General features: G+C 33.0%; 1 protein-coding gene across 1 annotated transcript; it reads left to right on the plus strand.

Annotated features, from left to right (window-relative positions):
• Positions 1-319: 319 nt before the first annotated feature.
• LOC114748269 (uncharacterized) lies at positions 320-910 on the plus strand. The gene has a single exon (XM_028936629.1). The coding sequence runs from the start codon at positions 320-322 to the stop codon at positions 908-910; it is 591 nt and encodes a 196-aa protein (XP_028792462.1).
• The last annotated feature ends 23003 nt before the right edge of the window (positions 911-23913 follow it).

Below are 23913 nucleotides of genomic sequence, written 5' to 3' on the forward strand. Positions count from 1 at the left end.
TTGAGATGCTTGTGGGTGGAGAAGCTCCACGCGTAACCGCTGGGTTGTAGGACCACCTCTGTCAGACTTGTTCTCCTCTTATCTTACTTGTTATAATGAATATGGTGATTTAGAATTCTTGAAGTGCCGGTGGGCCCTCCTTTTGTTGCCTTCTTCAGGACTTGAAACTAAGATATAAATTAACTTTCCTGGCTCTCCTGGAACCGAGACAAGCAGGGGATAGAGCTAAATTAATAGCCCATAAGCTCGGGTGGTCTAATACGTACGTGGTGGAAGCAAGGGGTTTTAGTGGTGGCATATGGCTTTTTTAGGACGATAAATGCACTTCTTAGTCTTATCAACAATAGAGCAGTTCGTGCATGGCATGGTGAAAGATGACAGTAATGAGGATTGGTATCTTACGATAGTATATGGACATCCAAATGCCATTATTCGCAGAAGTCTCTGGGAGTCACTTACTTCTATTCAAAGATCGATGAATGGCAAATGGGTCGTGGGAGGGGACTTCAACGTGATTCCTCATCGTGATGATCGCTTTGGGCTTTGCATAGGCATTAGCGGTAGAGTGGAGAGACAATTCCAAGATTGGATCCCCGCTAGCAGCTTGCTCGATATTGGGTTTTCCGGACCTTGCTTTACTTGGGGGAGAGGGTCTAGCCAGAATAGAATTGATAGAGTTCTTTTCAATGAATTATGGATTGAACGCTTCCCGGATGCTTTGGTTCTCCAACCTCTAAAGTTCAAATCGGATCACTACCCATTGTTACTCAGAACTAAGAAAGTTGCTTCATTTTCAACCAATGAGTGGCCCTTCAGTTTTTTTGCCCCTTGGGTCCTTCATGAGGAGTTTGGGAACTTCGTTAAAGACAATTGGGCAATGAGGGGGGGACTGGAACTCAAACGTCCATGACTTCACTGCTGCTTTATCCCGATGGAATATACAGGTCTTCAGACATATTCAACGCGCCAAAGGAAAACTTTATAGAAGATTGGAAGGCCTTTTGCACAAATCTTCCTTGTCTGGTTTATTCAGAAATTTAGAAAGGATTCAAAAGGAACTTTGGTATGAGCTGGAGAAAATACTCTTGAAGGAAGAGTTAATGTGGCAGCAATATTCTCGAGCACAATGGTTTTTTCACGGTGATTGTAATTCATGATATTTCCACATAAGAGCGATTGGCAGGCGAAAACAGAACCGGATAGAGGCCTTGAAACTAGAGTCAAGCATTTGGTCCTATGACTTTGGGGAAATCATGGATATAGGATGTTGTTTTTTTAAGGAACTATACACAGAGATTGGAGCAGGGATGCCATCTCTTGAGTTTGGGATGAAATACCCAACTATAGATGTTGTTCATGTGAATAACTTGGGGAAAGAGGTGGAGGATACAGAAGTCAAGCGATCTCTTTTCGATATGGGCCCACTGAAGTCCCCTGGGCCCGATGGCCTAAATCTTCTCTTTTACCAAAGCCAATGAGATACAGTAGGAGGAGATGTTGTTCATCTGGTGAAACGAATATTTCTGGAACCGAGTCTTGTACGAGAAATTAATGGCACCCATATTGTGTTGATTCCTAAAGTGGATCATCCTGAGACAATACGAGATTTCAGGCCAATCAACTTGTGTAATGTAATTTATGAACTTGTAACGAAGGTTGTTTCCAACAGACTGAAGCCTATCATACCTCTAGTGGTGGCTCCAAATCAGTGTAGCTTCGTTAGCAGAAGACAAAGCTCTGATAACATTATTCTCGCTCAGGAAATCATCCATTCTATGCGTACTATGAAGAAAAAACATGGATTTATGGCCATAAAGATTGACCTTAAGAAGGCATATGATAGAGTTCGTTGGTCCTTTATTTTTGACTGCTTGAAGGAGCTGAATTTCCCGGAGAACTTGAACCAGGTTATACATGAATGCGTCTCTTCTCCTTATATGAAAATCCTTTGGAATGGGTCTATCACTGAGGAGTTTATCCCTTCTCGCGGAGTTAGGCCAGGGGATCCTATATCTCCATACCTCTTTGTCCTTGTCATTGAAAGATCGGGCCATCTTATTCAAACTACAGTTCACGATGGAACCAAGTGATATTGTCAAACAAAATCTCGTGCAACCTCTGATTAAGCTGCTTCGTTATTTTTAGTATAGGGTCCATCAAGTCTTTACCTCCTTCACTTATTTCTTTTTTAAGTTTTTGTACCTCTTTAAAATCTACATTATAACTACTTTTGTTATCTTAAATGCCATTTTTGATCTTTTAATTAAAAATATATATACACACACCACAAAAAAATTGACTTTTAGTAGTGACAAAAGTCAGCGGCAACTAAAAGTCGTTGCTGTAGCAGTCGTGTCGCCGCAGAAAACACTTTCGGCGATAGTAAGAATGTCGCCGTTAAAAGACACTTTTGGCCGTGACATTCTTGTCGCCGCTAAAAGACTTTTCAGCGGTGACTTTTTTGTCGTTGCTAAAAGTAATGCCTAAGGAGAATTGGTTTTACCAACGTCACAGCATCACCGCCAGTGCCACGTCATCACCGCCGGTCATCACGTCATCATCACCGGCGGCCACATCATCACCGCCGACCGCCACATCATCACTAGCTAACTCCACGTCATTGCCACATCATTCCTCCCTGCCACGTCATCGTCCAAATATTTTCACCTTAAATGTGTCTTCTTCAATGTTCAAACTCGTGACCACCTCCTTTCGTGTCTAATCTTCTTGCTACTGAGCCATATTGAATTTGTTTATTAATATTGTAAAATAAAATACATATTATTATATTACACTTTCAGCGGCAACACTTTCAGCGGTGACTTTTTTTGTCGCCGCTGAAAGTCTTAGTTTCAGCAGCGAACTTTCAGTGGCGACAAAAAAAGTCGCCTAAAGTTTATTTTTTTGTAGTGACACACGCACGCGCCAGTGTTTTCGACCACCCCCGGGGCGGTTTTTTAATTAAAAGACAAAATATTATTTTCTTTTGGTTCTTTTTAGCCTTGTGAATACTTATTTTTTCGGATCTCATTACTTCCAATTAACACACACATATTTTGCCAACAATATACACACACACATAAAGTGTACTGTTATGATATTGTAATATTATGATATCCGTGTGATCATAGAAAAAAAAATTCCTCAAGAAGCATGTAATTGTTCATTTGGAATGAAATGTACGTGGAACTGAAAAATCGTGGCGAGAAAATTATCACAGCATTTTTTAGCCAAAGAAAATTATCATATAATTAAGAATTATTAAATTTACATATTTTGTCTAAATCATTAATTTTCTTTACCTTCATAAAAAAAATCTTTTCCTAATATCCCTGACTGGTTATAAAACTTTTTAACCAACCGATTTTATTTAACTAATAACTTTTATTTAAAGCAATTTTGATTTTTTACAACAAAAACTAATTTTAATTAATTTCATTGATTTATGTAAAGTTGTTATTACTCGTATATGCTTATAATAAAAATTACGGGGAGTGATATTTAGGTTCATCACTCCAAGCAACAGGTATAAAGATTTTGTTGTGGGAGCATGTCAAGTATTACAAAGTTTTTGACTTTTCTCTCTCGTAAGTACCCAAGAAATAAAAGAGGAACATTGGTCTCATAGTTTTTAGGCCCAAGTATCCATTTATTGCCCAGTTTCTTTCAATCAACGATGCTGTTTCACAAATTTCTTCGTGAATGCCGGCAAAGACTGGATCTATGAAGGAGTCACCACATGTTCGAATTTATATTAAGAGATGTACTAATACTTAGTATTACTTTCTATAACTAGTTTCACTTTTAATTTGATTCTAAATATAAGACCCTAATTCATATTTATCAATTTTTGTAAAGGTAGTTTTTATAATAGTTATACACGTTAAATATTTTATTACATATATACATGATTAGCAAGGGTAATTTGGTACAAATGAAACCTATTTATTACAAATAATTAACTTAAATAATTTTATTAATTAATTCAAATTAGTCAACCAGCTCTTATATTAAGAACCTGAGTAGTAACCAATAGTGTTTGGAATAGGATCCCTTTTAACAGGAGGATATATTTGCTTAGAAAAACTTTCTACCCGTTGATTGAAGCCCCTAATATATGCAATCAGTAGAAATATTTTAGGAAAGAAACTATAAATTTAAGAGGTAAAATGGATTGAAATATTATATTTAATTAGGATCAAAGTGAACTCCTTATCCAACCGTTATATCTAAGACGGGAAGAATACTCTATGTGTAAGCACACTTTTTAAATTTGATGAGATTGAATTTGATGACTCATGAGATTGAATCTACATGAACTTTCATTTATTATTAAAGAAAAAAAAAAGTATTGTGAGGTGGTGTCACTAATCTTCTTGGTTTAATTTATTCACGAAAAATCATTTTAGATTACATCAGTTCAATTCATTAAAATATTTCACTTCTTAATACATGGTTGTTTCTTTCTTTTCTATCTAATGATCCTCTATATCTTAAAATAATAAACATTAATACAAAAGCAGTTGGATTTATTTAATTAATTAGGTCACTTTGTTTTGTGCCTGCATTGACTCCAGACATCGGCTGTAAGATGATTAAACAATTTGAAAACTACGTCATTCTCATGTACAACAAAAGGGACTGAATTATATATTCTAAACAAACTTCACATTTTGTTGCTAACTAAGATTCTTAGGTCATGATTACTATAAATTATGTAAAAAGTCCAAATAACTATTTATAATTATAATTTACGGGGATTATCTTGTTAATTAACATGTGCTCATTTAATTGAATTTCAAGTTTGATTATAAACACCTGTTATTTCATTTGCTAACCATGTGGCAATAGCATCATCAAGTCTATTCTCTGTCTTTTTTTTTTTTTAATATAGCTGTATTTTTTAATTGAAAATCTGCAGTACACTCTTACACACACACACACACTATATATTGTATGACTATAAAAAAAACGAGTTGTATTACTAGTGACTGATGATGAATTTTAGTGATTATCTTGTTAATTATCATGTGCTCATTAATTGAAAGCTAAAATATATATTTGGTGCTTTAACTTTATACAAGATTTCAATTTGGTCCCTTAACTTTAAAAAGCATATATCTGGTGCTTTAACTCTAAAATCGTTAGATTTCAATAATGATTTTTTGTAACAATCATGGATATTTTGAAACTTAATATGTTACTATTTGAAAATATTTTATCAACATTTAAAATCTTAATGTTATCATTTTTTAAACAATTTTTGAGGTTAAAAAACTAAAAGTATGCTTTTTAAAATTAAGTGACTAAATTGAAAACTTATACAAAGTTAAAGGACCAAATATATACTTGAGCCTTTAATTGAATTTTAAGTTTGATGATAAACACCCGTTATTTTATTTGCAAATATAGCTATATATAAGCACAACGCTATACTATTTTTAAAGCCAAAGGTTTATTCAGAAATATTTTGAGAGCAAAATCATCCTTATTTTAAATATGATCTAAAAAATATATATAATATGTTAAACAATTTTATAAATTCTTGTTTCTTGTGAAACCACCGGCAGCAAAGACTAATTTAATAAATACCGTTATTGCTCATGTCAACACGAGTTGGTTTAATAAATTTTTAAATATATCATAGAAAATATCATAATCAGGTACACTAAACATCACTACTTAATTAAATATTTTTATTTTCAAATACAAGAAAGACATGAAAAACATAAAAATAACATGCAAATAAACAGGCTCAACCAGACAACCATATACTTGGTGAAAAGTTGAACCATCATTATTAATTAATATTAATTCGTAAAATATGAAGATGTTAGATATCTCAAGCAAGATCAAGTGCATTAAACAAAAGTTGCGCGAGCCATGCCACGACAATGACACTAACAAGCACCAATTCGCACATGGAGAAGAATCCTGCGGTGACGACACAGAGAGCTGCGCTCGCCGGGACCCAAACGGGGCTTAGTATGGCGATCAACGGCAACAAAATGATTAGACACAGCACGGCTCCGGAGACGGCCAGCCCAATAAGGAGGAGCAAGACGGCTCCGATGATCAGAAATTGACGGGGCGAAAATGATAAGAGCTTGAGCAGCTTCTGCACTGGGTTTATTACAACTTTCGACAGCACTGAAGTGAGAGGATTCTTGGTAGCTGATGAAAGTAATGTGGAGAGAATCTTGGCTGTGCTTGAGAGGATCTTGAAAGGTTCAGTGAGAAGTTTGGTAGTGCCTGAGATGATCTTGGCAGCTTCAGTAATAAGTTTGGTTGTGTCTGAGAGGATTTTGGAAGGTTCACTAATAAGTTTGGTTGGGTATGAAAGGATCTCAGAAGGATTAGGAATGAGCTTGGTTGAGTCTGAGATGATCTTGGTAGGCTCAGTTACAAGTTTAGTAGTGTCTGAGATGATCTTGGCAGGATCATTAATAGGTTCGGTTGTGTCTGAGAGGATTTTGGAAGGTTCAGTGAGAAGATTGGTAGTGTCTGAGATGATATTATTGGTAGATTCAGTGTCAAGATTGGTTGTGTTTGAAAGAACTTCAGAAGGGTTAGGGATGAGTTTGGTTGAATCTGAGATGATCTTAGAAGCATCAGGTAAGATTAAGGGTTGGTGATGATGATGATCAGCATGGGAAAGAATAGGAATATGAGAAATTAATGATGTCTTTGACATGGCTACAACAACCTTAAAGAATTGGTTTGAAGGAGATAATAATGGAGGAGAACGAGAACAGAAAAAATGCAGTGCACATATGAGCCGCAGAACGCAAGTTGTTTCAGTGATGAATTAATGGAGAAGCAAACAACATTTATAAGGAAAGGAACCAGAGACTAGTTTTGGATTTCTTTTCATGGGATGATGATGATGATCTCAGAGCAAATAAACTTTTGCGCTGCCAACTGTATCTTAACTTGTCCTGTCATATGATTGTGAGGATTTATATATTTCAAATTTGAAACGCAGCAAAATATTCCCAACTCACTTCATTATAACAACAAACAAAATTAATTTAATTGGGGCCACTCACTATTGATTTGCGTACGCAGAAAGATGATTGGAGAGCTCCACGTGAATCACAATCAAGCCTTCCTGTGGCTCTTTTTTTGTTTTTGGTAAAGAAATTTTAGGCACTGGATTCATCCACAAGCCAAGTAAACTAGCTAGTCATATACAATCTAATTACGTACGGTCATACAATACCCATTTGGGTGGGTCATGAGTATGCATAGGTCATTGGCTAGGGTATTATATTAACAATGTGAAAACTATATCCAAATTATACGCTTCATCCAATTGGGAATACGCTTCTCCAAGAGTCTGCAATGTTCTGAGGAGCTAAACCTCTTCTGTTAATGAGAGTGTTCGACTCTTTGATTGTTGAACCCACCATACTATGATGGGTCGACTTCTTATGTCTCTTAGAGAGAATCAAAACACTACAAATTCAATATTCTTCTACATATTTTAAGGAACTTCTAATCAATATATCAAAATTAAGTAGAGATGAATAATTAATTAACTTTGTCTAAAAATAGAATATATTTATGATTTTACTTATACTCTTCCGGTCCTAAATATAAAATTTATTTTGTACAAAATATATTTTATATTTAGGATCAGATATAAAATTTAAATAGAATATTTTCATTTACATTCTATCTCATAGTTAATGATTTTAAATAGGAATGATAGTTGGAAAGACTTAATATCGCATCAAGTGACTTATATTAAGGTAGATGCATCTCTTTTAGGGGGTCATTATTCAATGCTCATGCACACTTGGTAAAATCTGAGCTACTCAACATTTGATCTAGATGGTGTAAATTTAAAATTTTTAATTTTCAACTTTTTAATAAGAAATTTATTTTTTTAAAAAGAAGTGAGAGTTATATGATTATCTTTATTTTAAATTTTATATCTATTAAAATAATAAAATTATTTAAAATGTAAAAATAACTTAAATTGAATATGTACCGTTTAAAATCAACATGAAGGATTCAGATTAAGAATATCTCCATTTATCTTTCTTTTTTTTCACTTTCCTCCATTTACCATATATCTCTACCATTAGATTAATATCTAATAGTTGAGATTTAATACATTATAAAAATATTATAATATAATATTACATAATAAAAATATGTATAAATAACTTTAACCTATACATAAATAAATACTATGATATTATTATAATCAGACAGCATAGGATAAAAAAATATAAAAAATATAAAATATTTTAATAAAAATCTGTAGAAGTAATATATGCATATGCATTTCTGACTGCTTACATATATATATTTTTTGTTTAATTAATATTATAATAATACTTTTATAATATATTAAATCTCAATCATTGAATGTTAATCTAATGGTAAAAATAATAAATAGAGAGGAAGTGGAAAGAAAATTAAATGGAGACATTCCTCTCCGTATAATCTTATATATAAGGCAGAGAGAGAGAATTTTTTTTGTTCTATTTATAAATTACTTCATTAAATTTTAAGCACAGATGTACTATTTTACCTTCTATATATTTATTATATTGTTATTTTTTGGGAAGTATATATCCTAAATAGGAATAAAGTTAAAATTTTGTTAAATTTTAAGGCAAAGTTAATGGGCATTAAGATTTTTCTTAGTTTTGATGAAATATGTTGAAAGTAACTTATAAATAAGATTAGAAAAATTTTGCTAAATTTACTTTAGGTTAATCAAATTGTTTTGGTCCAGTTTAATCAATTTTAAGGCAGGCTGTGCAGCTACCTTATCCGTGTCGCATAATCGCAGATTGTGGTAGGCTGACCTGTTTTACTAGCACAAGTTGGAGCAGTAATGGAGGGATTCATAGTGACATATAGGTCCCCTATGGTGTGAAGTATTAAACATGAGGAATAAGAATTAGGATTGAGAGTGAAAAATTATATTAAAAGAGTGTTTAGTATGAGTAATTGCTTGATACTTGGGATTAGACAAATCCACATTTATAGGATTGGAGAATACTGTGGGAGGAGGTAGTATTCTTCAATCCTATCTACATGGGATTGCTTTCTCCCATATGATAAGAAATCACTCATATTAAACATCTTTTTAACACATTTTTTTAATCTCAATCTTAATCCCTACTCCTCATTTTTAATGTTTTATACCAAACAGGACCATAAAACTATAGATGCAGTAATGGTTAATTAATTGGCTTAATTTTAGTCGTGTCAATTATTTAGCAGATGAAAACAAGTAATGAAGTGATATTTTGTTTTGAGGTTCATCGAAGATGAAGAAAATAAAAGTATTACCTGATGAGATTAGGTATCTTTTGACAATAAAAATTCATTGAATCCGTTCTCATTCGTATTTTCTCAAATCTTTTATTTCACGTGGTATCATAAACATTATGGATACACTTCAATCATTGTCCTCGGAAAATGACAATAGAGTGAATGTCAAAGAAGAGATTTGGGGAAGAGAGTTAAAACTATAATAAATGCATTTAGTTTCTCTTCTAGAAAGTCTCTTTCTCAAAACTCAAAAATAAGTATTATATACGAAGAATTGGTAAAAAAAAAACTCTTTATTGAAATATTTATTATTATTATTATTATGTACTTAAAAATTTACTTAAAGTTATAGCTGCAACTCATCCGGCTAATAACAATAAGTTAACATAATAATGGATCACTGCAAGCCTAATCTAAGAATTTCCAATGAGAAATATGGGCGAGTTTGATTTTATTTTATATAATTTAAAAACATTCACATGCACACATATAAACATGTTAATATCAGGTTCGAACTTAGGACCTCATTTAATTTAAATATGAGGATATTTCTACGGTTGAAGCAACTTGCTGCTAACATATATGTGTGAGTTTTGTAAAACAATATGGCATTTTCTTTTATGAGGCAGACTTCGCGGTACAAAAATAAATTATATTTCTATATATTTGTATTCTCTTAATTTGTAATATTTAATAGTATTAATTTAAAATTGATTGAGTTTAACTGAGCATTTTATAAGCCAATTTTTAATTTATGTAAATTAATTGGTTAATTCTTGAATCCATAAATTCTTTGTTTATCAATATTTTTACAAAGGTCACTATTAAATCTTACTGGAAAGTACTTAAGTTAAGTTATTTTTAATTATTATGTCAAATTTTTTAATTTTATTTTATTTTATATAGATTCTTAGAGTATAGTTGGAAATAAACGATGGAGTTTATTTTCACTAAGATTGGGGGTTTATTTGGACCTATTTTATAAAATTCTTATTTTACATTTTAGGTATATTTTCATTTTGGTTTCATTGTATAGTTTCCTTTAGAGGCAATTTAGATTTTTATTTAAACTAGCATGCTTAAAGAAACTGACATCTAGGATATTAATTACTTTTAAAAAATAATCTTTAGTAACCTTAAAAATATTTTTTACAGTTTTCAAATTTTTATATATTTAAAAAAGATAAGAAAGGTAAATATCTTCGAAGATTCTTTTTATTGAATTTCAAAGCCTGTTAAGACAATCTTGCACGCAGCCACTTGATAAAGGCACAAGAAACAGAGATCCCAAGAATCCTATCTCCAAGTCATTTATCCGTCTCTGGACACACAAAAAAAGTCACTAAATTAAGTGTCATTTTTAGAGGTGATTTGATGGATGAGTTGTTAGTAATATTAATATATCGATGATTGATATATATTGACATTGATATTGATATGGATATTAATACACGAGAAAACGTGGTACTCTTTCCGTTTCTGTTTCTTTACCACCGCCACCTTTGTTTTTGATCCTCTTCTCTTGGGTTTTTTTCTTTTTCTTTTTCTTTTTCTTTTTTCTTTTTTTTTCTCCCACTTTCACTTCATTTATTTCTTTTCTAGCCATGAGCCTTTGAATTTCTTCATCTAATAGTAAATCATACTTTGATGATACATCGCCCTTTTCTAATTATATGTTTATAACATTTTAGCTTAGATTTTTTAATATTGATTTAAGGCTAATTTTAATTAAGATTTATTTATTTTTCTTAGCAATTTTTTAATTCATGCAAAATAAGTGTTTAGTTCCTGAATTTTAATCTTTAAATTCTTCATTTAATAATTTTTTCATAAATTCTCCATTTAATATTTTTTCCGCATGTAATTATTGAATTCGATTTGATTTTACGGAAATTTTTGGGGTTTAACTTAAAATGAAAGGTGGAGTTTATTTTGGGCAAAGTAACAGATCCTTCTTGAGTGTTCTATTTTAACTTCCAACCAGTTATTTTAACATGTACTTTCTTTAAGGAGACAATTTAAGTTATATATATTGACATTGATATTGATATGGATATTAATACACGAGAAAACGTGGTACTCTTTCCGTTTCTGTTTCTTTGCCACCGCCACCTTTGTTTTTGATCCTCTTCTCTGGGGTCTTTTTCTTTTTCTTTTTTTTTTCCCACTTTCACTTCATTTATTTCTTTTCTAGCCATGAGCCTTTGAATTTCTTCATCTAATAGTAAATCATATTTTGATGATAAATCGCCCTTTTCTAATTATATGTTTATAACACTTTAGCTGAGATTTTTTAATATTGATTTAAGGCTAATTTTAATTAAGCATTATTTATTTTTGTTAGCAATTTTTTAATTCATGCAAAATAAGTGTTTAGTTCCTGAATTTTAATCTTTAAATTCTTCATTTAATAATTTTTTCATAAATTCTCCATTTAATATTTTTTTCCGCATGTAATTATTGAATTCGATTTGATTTTGCGGAGATTTTTGGGGTTTAACTTAAAATGGAAGGTGGAGTTTATTTTGGGCTGAGATTTGGGACTTATTCAGATGTATTTCACAAATATTTTCTGTTACATTTTAATTATATTTTCAATTCAGTAAAAGCTCCTTTATTTTCTTGAGTGTTCTATTTTAACTTCCAACTAGTTATTTTAACATGTACTTTCTTTAAGGAGACAATTTAGGTTACACCATGTGTTGGTTTGCAAACAATTAATAAAAAAAAATATCTGTACACTTTACAAAACTGAATTTTTCTTACATATTTATTTACTTCGTATAATATAAAATTATTTAAAATAAGCTGATCTAAATAAGTAGTGCAAATGTCAAAAGCTTATATATAAATTTCATAAATTTTGTTTGTTGAGTATAATAAACTATGAATGTTGATATATAGATTTAATTTCAATTATTTAAATTTTAAATATATTTAAATGAAACTGTTGTCATTTTTTTATATTTTAATTAGTTAATTACATACTTTTAATAGCTACCTATCTAGAAAAGTAAATTTTATGAGTTTATGATTCGAATTTATATTCCCAACAAGAATTTAAACTCATGAGTTAATTTGACAACATTAATTACATCAGTTCAATTAAATAAAATTTCACTTCAATGTATGATTGTTTCTTTTTTTTTTCTATCCTATCCTCTCCATCTTAAAATTAAATGATAAACATTGCAAAAGCAGTTGGATTTAGTTAATTAATTATGTCACTTTGTTTGTACCTACATAAACTCCAACCGTCGGCTTTAGGATTAAACAATTTAAAACGTCATTCTCATGTACAACAAAAGGGGCTGAATTATATATTCTAAACAAAACTTCACATTTTGTTGATAAGTAATATTCATAGGTCATGATAAACACCTGTTATTTGCTAAACCTGTGGGAATAATGTTATATTCTTTTTGCAAAGTAACCATAGTTTTTCATTAAAAAAAATGCAGCACGCATTTTGCATGGAGTAAGAAAAAATGAGTCACATGACTTGTGAATGATGAAATTTGTTGTTAAAATATTTATATGTTACTAGCCACCTTCCGCCCTAAATATAAGATCAAGTATGTAACAGTTCAATTTGAATTACAAACTATAAATCTTATATTTAGAAGCAGGTTAGATAGTGTTATAAAATATGTTGATGAGAAATATTCAAGTTCTATATTCATAAATATAATAGCAAATTCGAATTGCAATATATGTCTTAAGAACAAACAAATACAATCATATAAAACTCGTAATTCATAACTAAAAATAAAAAGAAACATTTGAACTACGTAAAATACCTATTATATCCTGAATACCTGTTTAGCTGGACTCATATCAGGAGATAAAAAATAGGGAAAAAAATAAATCTGCAGGTCCTTATAGTTTTACGTAATTTTTAATCAGGTCCTTGAAATTTTCTTTTTTTTCTTTTTTCTTTTTAAATCCTTGTTGTTTTAACCATTTGTGACATTAATCCTCACAGTTAATTTAAGATTAACACAATGGTTACACTGTAAAAAAAATAACTTTCAGCAGCGACTCTCAGCAGCGACACAAAATATCAAGAAGAAGTGATGCAGAAGGAGGAGATCAGGGGTTCGAATCATAGAAAGGCCATATTTATGGTGATAATATCTAGTTGGTAACATGACGAGTAGGTTTAATAAATCTTTAAGTACGTCATGGAAAATATCATAATCATGTAGACTAAACATCATTAATTAAGTACTATTTTTATTTTCCAGTACAAGAAGAAATGAAAAGAGCATACAAATCGGTACATCGATTATTTTGGTGAAAGGCTGGGCTATTGTATATGAGTAATTAATATTATTTCGGACGATATTAATTAAGAGGTTGGAAACTTGCAGAAGTGCGGTATACTAAGCTAGATCAAGTGCATTAAACAAATGTTGCGCCAGCCATGCCACGACAATGACACTAACAAGCACGAATCCACACATGGTTAAGAATCCAGCAGTGATGACGAAGAGAGCTGTGCTAGCTGGGACCCAAACGGGGCTTAGCATGACGATCAACGGCAACAAAATTATCAGACCCAGCACGGTTCCCGCGACGGCCAACCCGACGAGGAGGAGCAAGGCGGCTCCGATGATCAGAAAGTGACGGGGCGAAAATGATAAAGGGAGTACCATTAAGAGCCCAAGTAGCTTCTGTGCTGTATCTACTAGAACTTTCGACAGTATTGATGTGAGAGGATTGTTGTTAGCTGGTGAAAATAATGTGGAGAGAATCTTGGTAGGACCCCGAAGAAGATTAGTCAGAGAGAGTATGTTGGAAGCCTTAGGGAAAAGGTTCGAGGGGAGAATCTTATTAGGGTTTGGAAGAATTTCAAGGGGTGAAAAGATCGCCTTGGTTGTGTCTGAGAGGATCTTGGAAGGTTCAGTGATAAGTTTGGTTGTGTTTGAGATGATCTTGGCTGGTTCTGTAATAAGTTTGGTTGAGTTTGAAAGGATCTCAGAAGGATTAGGAATGAGCTTGGCTGAGTCTGAGATGATCTTGGCAGGTTCAGTAATAAGTTTGGTTGTGTTTGAAAGAACTTCAGAAGGATTAGGAATGAGCTTGGTTGAGTCTGAGATGATCTTAGAAGGGTGAGGGAGGAGAGAAGATTGATGATCATTGTGGGAGAAAATATGTGTACGAGGAATAGATGATGTCTCTGACATGGCTACAACCTTAAACTAAAGGATAATTAAGCAAGGAGATAATGACGGGGAACAGAAATATTCAGTGTGTTCTGAGCTTTTCCAGAAGAGAACTCAAGTTAATTGCTCCGATGATCAATTGATGAAGAAAAAAACAACATTTATAAGGAAAGGAACAAGAGAGTTATTTAAATTTATTTTCAATTGGATTTGGAACGGCAAGATCTTTTATTTAATTAATTAATTAATGGCTTCATTTTACACGTGATGATCTAAGAGTAAATAAACTTTTGCACACCGCCACCTGCATCTTAATTTGTCTTGTTATATAATTATGAGGATTTATAAATTTCAAGTTTAGAAATGTCGGGAAAAAAAAAATTGCCTAGGGACTCCATGTCTCATGATAACATTAAACAAAATTAATTTAATTTAGAGGCACTTTTTATTGACCTGGCATTGGAAGATGATTGGAGCATTCCACGCGAATCACGATCCACACCTCTTTTGTTTATTTGAGAGAATCAAAACACTAGAAATTGAATGTATGTACTTTTTCTTATCCCTGTAATCTAACCACGTTAGTGAAGGTAATAAGAAGGGTTGGTTAAGTTATTGATTTTATCTGAAAATAAAATAAATTTATGATTTTATCCATACTTAAATAGAAATTTTTTACATTTGTATTGCATGTACTCCCTCCGTTCCTTATTATAAGAGACGAATAACCGAATTACGTTGATCAAAAAAGCAGTTAAAATTAGTTAAGAACAATCAATGTGTAAAAAATATAATTTTTTTTTCCAAAAATGCCCTCATTAATAAGGAGAGAGAGCATGAGAGAGAACAATTAAATTATTGAAAGAAAGAGAAGTGAGAGGGGGAGAGAGTGTGAGTTGGAGACAATAAATATGGGTAAAATAGGAAATCAACACAAAAAAGTAGAGACAAGTTTTAAGTGTCTCTTATATATAGGAACATGCCATAAGTATCAAATGTCTCTTATAATAAGGAACGGAGGGAGTACTTTATAGTTAATGATTTTAAATATGAGTGATATTGAAAAAAACTTAATACCCCCATCAAGTGACTTTTTACTATTTTATCTATAATTTAATACTCCTCCGGTCCTTAATATAAAACTCATTTAACTAATTTGATTAGATTAAGAAAGTTAGGTAAATTAGTTAATTATAAAAAAAGTGACAAATTTTTCCTAAAACACCATAATCATCTTTCTTAAGATCTCATCTCCTTCTTCTACTTGATTATGGTTGAGGAAGTATCCATAGGGGTAATTTAGAGAAAATTGATAAATATGATAAATGAGTTTTATATTTAGGACCAAAACTAATTCAAGAATTGGGTCCTATATTAAAAGTCGGAGGAGTATATATTTTAAAAGTTGGCAAAAAATATATATATTTAAAATAGAAGACATGACTGTGTATGATTAGAGAACTTAACGTAATTAATATAAGAAATTTGATGCAAGTATTATTGGCAATAAAAACCTAAGCAAATATACACACGGGGGAGGATGGATTTTGGGCCAATAACAGTCAACCTATCAATGGACAACCATGAGCCTCATACAAGAATTTCCAGCCACAAGTATGCGCAGGTTTTGTAATGTCAATTTCCTAGTTGAATTTCTATAGAGGGAGATTTTGGGGATAGAAATTAGAATGCTTTGTGGGATTTTAATTACAGACTCAACAATTTCAAGTGTGTTAATGCAACAACATCATTACAACGTTTTGACCAATGACCTTTTGTACTGAACAATTCTCCAAGAGTTTTCAACGAGTTTCTCACAATGGAATCAGGCTTCTGTGCATATACACAGTCACAACAATAAATACTGCTGAAGGAGAGATCCCCTAAAATAGACCTCTAGTTAGTTCAAGATAAGGTTTTTCTTCTCTTTAACCATGTCCTTCTACCACTTCTCTGGCCAAACTGTCTCTCTCCTTCTTCAAGTGACATCACTCCCAATCTCTCTTGTTCTTCAGGAGACGAAATGAATAACTTAGGGCTAGCTTTTGTGTCTGATACACTTGTATACCTTCTCCTTACGGACTCTTCATCACTTGATGTGTCATCCTCCATAAATGTCTGTCCATTTGCCCTATCAGATGAGTCCATGCCTTCAAGCATGTTGGCATCTTCCTCAGTGCCACTTTCTCCAGAGGTTGTATCACTGAGCGTATGGAAGCCACCCTGAAATGAAGAGAATTTAGCTTTTTTCTTATACAAAGGAAGAAGAGATTTTGATTGAATCAGTCTTGTCTCTTCCCAAACTATAGGTGGTTGAGAGTTTCCTTTCAATGCATTCCCTTTCCTGTGCCATATCATCCATCTTTTCATGAACTTCATCGCCTGTTTCTTCCTTTAAGGCTTTTTCTTCTAGTTCAGTAATCTTCCTGTCAAATGCTTTCTTCTGGAGTTGAAGAGATCGCTGAAATGAGCCCAGTTTTGCAGATGTTGATTCAAGAAATAAGCTTAATGGAGAAAGAAGTAATGGTTTTAAAGAAAAGGAGAATGAGATGGATGTTGAGATATTACTCGCTTTTCTAGAAAGCTACCAAGGCCTTGATTTTTAATCTTCTTTTTTGCCCAGAAAGTACAGCAGAATCTCAAAACTCCAGCCAATGCTGCCAAAAGAGCTGACTCGAAGAAAAGAAACAAGATCATTGCCCTTTCATTGCCTGCAGAAAAAAACGAATCATTCAAATGCTTAACAACTATACTTTTATCTCGTTGCCCTGCATAATTTAACTTAAACCTGTATAGATATTCACAAGCTCGGTCCTTGCTTGAGAGCAGTTAGAAGTAAGCTTCTGATCTATAAAGGGATGACAATATTTGGAAATCAAGCCATGCCATCCAGATGAAATTATACAAGCATATGCTAGAGGAAATTGGCATAAAAACTCAATGGTATTAAATAAACCGATGTAAAAATTATAACAGCAGGAATAAATTTGAAGACATGATAGATATATCATGAAGATTATTCCCACTATGCCTTAGGTTGGTCAGCCAAAAGCAAAAAAAAAAAATTCTGCCTTAGGTTGCGTCAAATTCTGCAGGAATGAATTTGAAGACATGCCGGATGCAAATCAGCTTGTTTAATGAGTTTTAGCCAAATCCAACTTGAAGAAAATTTGACTTTCTTCGGCTATCATCTAATTTTCAATGAGCAAAATGCCTTACATGTGTATTTTAATGTATGTTTTATTTGAAGAGGCTGACATGTAACTAAATCATGATAAAAGCAGCATACATGCTAAGAGAAATTCTCAGATGTAACTTAGCTGGCATTTAGAGATCAAAGACGAATCATATGATGCAACCGCAACACCTATAATTCAGTTTAACTTAATAGCAGCCAAAATGGTTACCTATTGTACGGCATTGCAGTGGGTTGCCTGTATCTGCATTAAGTATCATAATTAAGACATTAGTGCGTTCAAGCAAATTACTAATCTCCATGATTACTATGTTTTAGTGAACACTACATTAAAAGTATAAACAGCTATCAAGTGATTCTCATAGTGTCTTATATCTCAAAAGCTATTATGATATTTAAAGGAATAGGCTCTTACTTGAGGCGGCAAAAAAGGCAAGAAGAATCTCCTCATCGATTATAAATTGACTTAGATCTCTCTCTTGCAATAAAGATGAAAACTGGCCTGGTTCAGTCAGCATTGAGGAATTGTGATAGGCTCCAATCTATAGAAACTTTTGTTACGAAAAAAATGATCATGATAAACAGACAAGGAAAGATATTATGCATACATGGATAGCTTTCGGACCAATAAATAGACCCGGTGGCAGGAACCAGTAAAGTGAGTAGTGCAGCTTTAGGTTGACCAGCTGAAACATGGGAGGATTCATCAATACCGTAGCTGATTTTTCCTTCCATTTGTGTCTGGGATACATAGACTGCATAACCAGAGCTCAAGCATAGGACCACCTTGAATCACAACATTCTCTGCATTTATCCTTGAGAATTTTTGAAGAGAACCAGTTGGTGAAAATGAGTATAAGAATCCATCTAATGAACCAATAGATACCCATCCTATGATAGGAAATAAAATCATTAGCTCCGGAGAAACATCAGACGACTGCAAAAGGTTTAAATTAACGCATGAACTTGAAAAATCGTGTAAACGGGAAAGTGGGACAAGTATCCAACGGCTGAGAGTAAACATCTGAGTGTCCGAGGTTGGAGTGCCATATATCAGTAAAATTATTAGCCAAGGGAATATGCATGTAAAGTGTTAAGTATGGTCAGATCATGCCCTACAGATCCACATGATGAGTGCAAAAGGGAATCATGAAAAGTAATGGATAATGGAAAGAAAGTTTCACTAAAAAAAAAAAGGGGGGGGGGTGATGGCCTCATGTGCCCATAAAAATTCAACAATGGAAATTTAAAATAAAAAATTTCTCTACAAATTCTCTGGATATGTTTGTGAAGACCTAAACCAGGTCTTTACTAATTGACAATTCATGTAGGATGAAAACAATTTACTACAAAATGATGATTTCAAATGAACACGCTGTATATATGATCTCAAAAAACACTGTTATTTCTCATCAAAATACCATACAAAACTTGTTATTGTTGGTTTTGGTCTCACTTAAAGTAGCTATTGTGTCATATTATTGACATTACAAGTCACTTTTCAGTGTACATCGACAGCAATAGATAAGCGTCACTGAACTGGTCAGGTTCTTAAATTGGGGGAAAGCAAAAGGCTTACGCTTACCATTAGAATCAACTACAGGTGCACTGTCTGCTTTGTTCAATGGTCCGATGTTCTTCTGCCACAAGATATTACCTGAATAGACATCAAGGGCCAATAGAAGAGCCTTCACTGGAACAGTTACATAAAGATGACTATTTCCTTAGGAAAGACTTCAGGAAATTCCCTAACCACATCAATATGATGGATTCCTTCCTCAATATCCAATTGTATTGAGAAGAACACTGCATAGGCTTGACATTCTTTTCGTATGCATTCATCTACTTGCGCGGCAGACAAGAATACCGACCCACTAGATGGTTCAATAGGCACCACATCTCTAGGGAAGACAACTATTCTTTTTCTACAATCTAGTATAGCATTATTACGTGATAACCAATCCATCCTAATAATTACATTCATTCCTTGTAATGGCAAACAAATTAGATCTATTGTTGTTCTATGACCTTTAAAATCTAACGTAAGGTTTAAACAAGCTTGAGTAGTTCTAATAGATAAACCCGCAGGAGTAGACACACTCAAAATAATAGGCATCTCAGAGATGTGCAAATTAGAATACAAGACATATTTATGAGAAACAAAAGAATGGGTAGCACCAGAATCAAATAGTGCTTCGACGTTATGTCCCTGAAGGGATATCATACCTTTGATGGCGTTAAGGGCAGCACCTACTTCTTCCTGAGTAATAGCAAAGACACGGCCTAGCATTATTGATCAAGTATCCCTAGAGTTCTGAGTGTTATGCTGATTCTCAGGACAATAACGAGCAATGTGCCTCATCTTGTGACACTTGTAGCATTCCTAACATTTTCCAGGATGGTTCCTTCCACACTATAAGCAAGGTCCATGGATAGTAGGGGTTGACATCACTAATTCATGATGAGTGATCAGGTTTCTATTAGATTGAGATCTTGAGATTATGCTCTTCTGGGCTGAGCCTTCTGTACAGACTTCTTGTTACTTAAACTTCAATTCTTTCCATATGGACCTACGCTTCCTATGCCCGTATTATTTCTCTTACTAACCCCTCCAATTGGTCCAGGGTATGAGGAAAACTGCCCTTGAGAATCCCTTCTACGAGCTTCCTTAGCCTCACGAGTCCACTTAGCTACAACTCAAAGGTTGGTACAAATGCCTCCAAAATCAGTCACTACAACCAGGGCCGGTTGTTGCTTCAAGTCTGGTCTAGCTCTTTCTTGTAATTGCCATGCCATCCAACCTGAGTCCTCATCTCTCCGCAACAATGTCACATATATACTTGGACAAGTCTATAAACTTAGCGATGAAGTCATCTTCATGTATATTATTTTGTTGCAAGGCAAAGAACTCTGATTCCTTGTCTTAACGTAGGGTAGGCGGGAAATAGTGATCAAAGAATATTCTCTTGAATTCATCCCAAGTAACTTGTAAGTCATAGTTGGGCTTACACTTTCCCACCAGCACTTAGCTCGTCCCTCTAATAGCACAATCGCTACTTGCACCTTATACTGAGTAGTGTGAGGGGCAGCTTTGAAAATGGTCTCCAGTTTATCAAGCCAACCTTCAGCCTCAACTGGATTTATGTCACCCTTAAATCTCAGGGATTATGACAGCTCATATCTTTTCATACTGTTTTCATTGAAACATCCACTAGAGAAGTTCGTTGGACAGTTTCTTTCCCGCTCTCAGTATTGGGAGCACCTCGCTCTCTAGACTGCAAGTCACCTACACTTTTACTCTCAACTGGTTTCCCTATGCTTGATCTCAGTATTCCTTTGTCCAATCATATCCTCCTCTAGCTTCTTAAGCCTTTCTTCCACGGCTTCAGCCACTACTTGTCGTAACTGTGTTAGTAGACCCTCGTTATTCTGCTGTTGAATACAACCAAATGAAAGAAAACATGAGAAAACTAAGGACATTTCAGGAAAGTTTATGCAATTACGTATATTGCCACTATATGCATAGAGGAAGCAATTCAAAATCACGAAAAGGAAAAACCGATGGCTCTGAATACCAAAATGTAACATCAATATTTACTAGCTAGAACTAACCATGATAGAAAGGAATAAAACTAGTATACATATCCTATCATGGTTATTTAGAAGCAATCACATCCCTATGGGGCTAACTATGATAGAAAAGCATTTGACCTCAAATAAGACTATCATGGTTAGAAAAAGAATAATCTATATCTGTAATCATAGCTAACAAGGTTATAAAATAAACGCCTCAATAAATTATAATAGCAGTTCAGATTTGACTATATAGTCAATACTAGCAACCACTAAACTTACAAAAATTGTCATTATCACATCGTGGATCCATAATAATTCAATCACATGCAATCTAAGGGCCTTAAGCCCACTACCAACACTCTAGTCCAATGTTCAGACAAAATAAACTAAAGATAGAAGGTATAACACGTTCACCAAGTCAAACGACATAAAAATGTGAGAAGGTAAAATAAGTCCCAAATGAATGTAGTCCTGATGCGTGGCAATATACAAAAAGATTGCATAAAATAAGGTCCAGAAACTTTACACTGTCAGCTACAGCTATTGAGTCTCAGGAGTCTTCCCCAAAGGTCCTGCTAACGTATTGTTTCCTGAAAATGGTAAAGTAATGGGAGTGAGACAACGTCTATTTAATAGCATGGGCTAGCAAGGTGTCAAGTGGGATACACAGAGTTAATAATAGTTGATAGACATCTATTTAATATTTAAACTCACAATAATCATATAAGACAAGTATTTCCACTAATCTCATACAATTGATACATTTCAAAAGAAATAACATACTTTTCATTTATTTAAAAGATATAAATATCAATGAACATCCCATGTCATATGCAATCCCTGAACCCAAATCTATCCTTATATCCTCCTTATTTCCGCTAACTGGACCCATGGGTTAAGTTCTTCCCATTTGACTGGTAACTCTGACAAGCTCACCACACGAGTGATATGGATTAGCCAAAGACCACAGAGCACTTGGTGGACCATGGGTCTCCCCTCGAAGAACTAGGGGGTGTCGCAGTCCCTCGAAGAACTAGTGGGACAATAATAGCGGCCAACCATAGAGCTCTATATAGAGGCTAATACCACGTGGAAAATATATGAATCTCAATATCCAATTATCTCCTTTCCCCACCCAAAATAGATACACAGGGTTCAAAATGACACATTTATATGCGTAATCAATCGAATTTCATAATAACACATCATAATCATGATCACCAATTTCTTGCAATACAAACTATGTCAATCCTTTTTAAAATAGCATCCCACAAGATAGTTCATACAAAACGTAATATACTTTTATAGAATTAGTTATAAAGCTGCTCACCAACTTCATACTAGAGCATGCAACAGATAGAAATTTAGTTACCTGGTCTCTTAGCTAACAGTCAAATACAACCAAAGTCCAACCTTGAAAATGTCACAATAGAGTTTATATTTACAAACGAAATTAAAATGTTATCTCTATAGTATTAGAGTAGACTACTCATAAAATTCTAGTATCTAATTTCTCCTCTAAAAGCTTTAATTTTTACTCAGAATTCTAGCCTAGAAGACCTTTTTTCTAAGGTTTGGAATGAGAATATATATATAATTTACACTTGATTCCTAAATTTTTCTTGCTTAAGTATCCTTTAATTATTAGATTATATTATTAGAATCATCAAATTTATAATGTAAATAGACAGACCGTAATTTATAACTTTTGTTCTATCTTCGAATGATTTAGATAAATAGATTTAATATGAGCCATGTTATTCTAACTATAGAAGTTAAACCCTCAATTTGACTGTCGAATTTAATTTCCTATCTATCATGATACTATCCTCCAAATTATAGCTTAATCTAACAGTGAACGAACTTTAACATGCCAATTTACTATTCAGGACTCTATCTGCTAAATCTAAAAAAATAAATTAAAAACGTACCTAATAACTTGTAACTCGGAGATTAAAATGAATATCCAACCGTTGAAATTAATGATTTGGATGTCCCCAACGGTCTGACCACATTTCAGTTCGATCCAACGGTTAATAAACTCAAAACTAGCACTTTTCTGAGACTACCTCAGATATGTGCGAAAATTATTTACTCACTTCAAACTCCATCTACTATCTCCTATATATAGGCTCCTCAAACTCCTTCACTCTAAATAAGAGTCGATGTGGGACTTCTATACCATGGTGTAATTTTCTAGAATATCATCCACACACACACTCACACACAAAAACATTATTAAAATAATAATAATAATTTGCCTATATCTAAATTTTTTTATTAACTTAATACTAAAATATATTTATTTATAAATTTAATTAAATACTAGATAAAAATAAGGATGTTACACTATGCCTATAAATAGGGCATGTCATTAGGGTTGTAGTACAAGTGAAGAAATACAATAGTTCTCTCATTATCTTGTCTTCGTCTTTCTCTATTCTACTTTTGTGGTTTCATTTTGGTTCCATTTTATAAGAATCTTCATATATTCCAGATTTTATTTTAAATTTTGATTATTTATTATAGAGTGATATTAACTTTAAGCTAGATAAAAATATTAATGAGCATCTTTTAATCTTTTAATTAATTAAAAATAAGGAATAAGGAATAAAAGACAAAAAAAAGTAAAAATGCAATTTTTCTTCAAAAAAATTGGGGACAAATTCCTCATAG

The sequence above is a fragment of the Neltuma alba genome, unplaced genomic scaffold (assembly GCF_004799145.2).
Source record: "Neltuma alba isolate B1F8T4 unplaced genomic scaffold, ASM479914v2 tig00005664_pilon, whole genome shotgun sequence".
Taxonomy (NCBI): domain Eukaryota; kingdom Viridiplantae; phylum Streptophyta; class Magnoliopsida; order Fabales; family Fabaceae; genus Neltuma; species Neltuma alba.

Bases quoted from the DNA above. Each gene is read 5' to 3' on its own strand.
- LOC114748269 (XM_028936629.1), top strand. From the start codon at position 320: ATGCACTTCTTAGTCTTATCAACAATAGAGCAGTTCGTGCATGGCATG.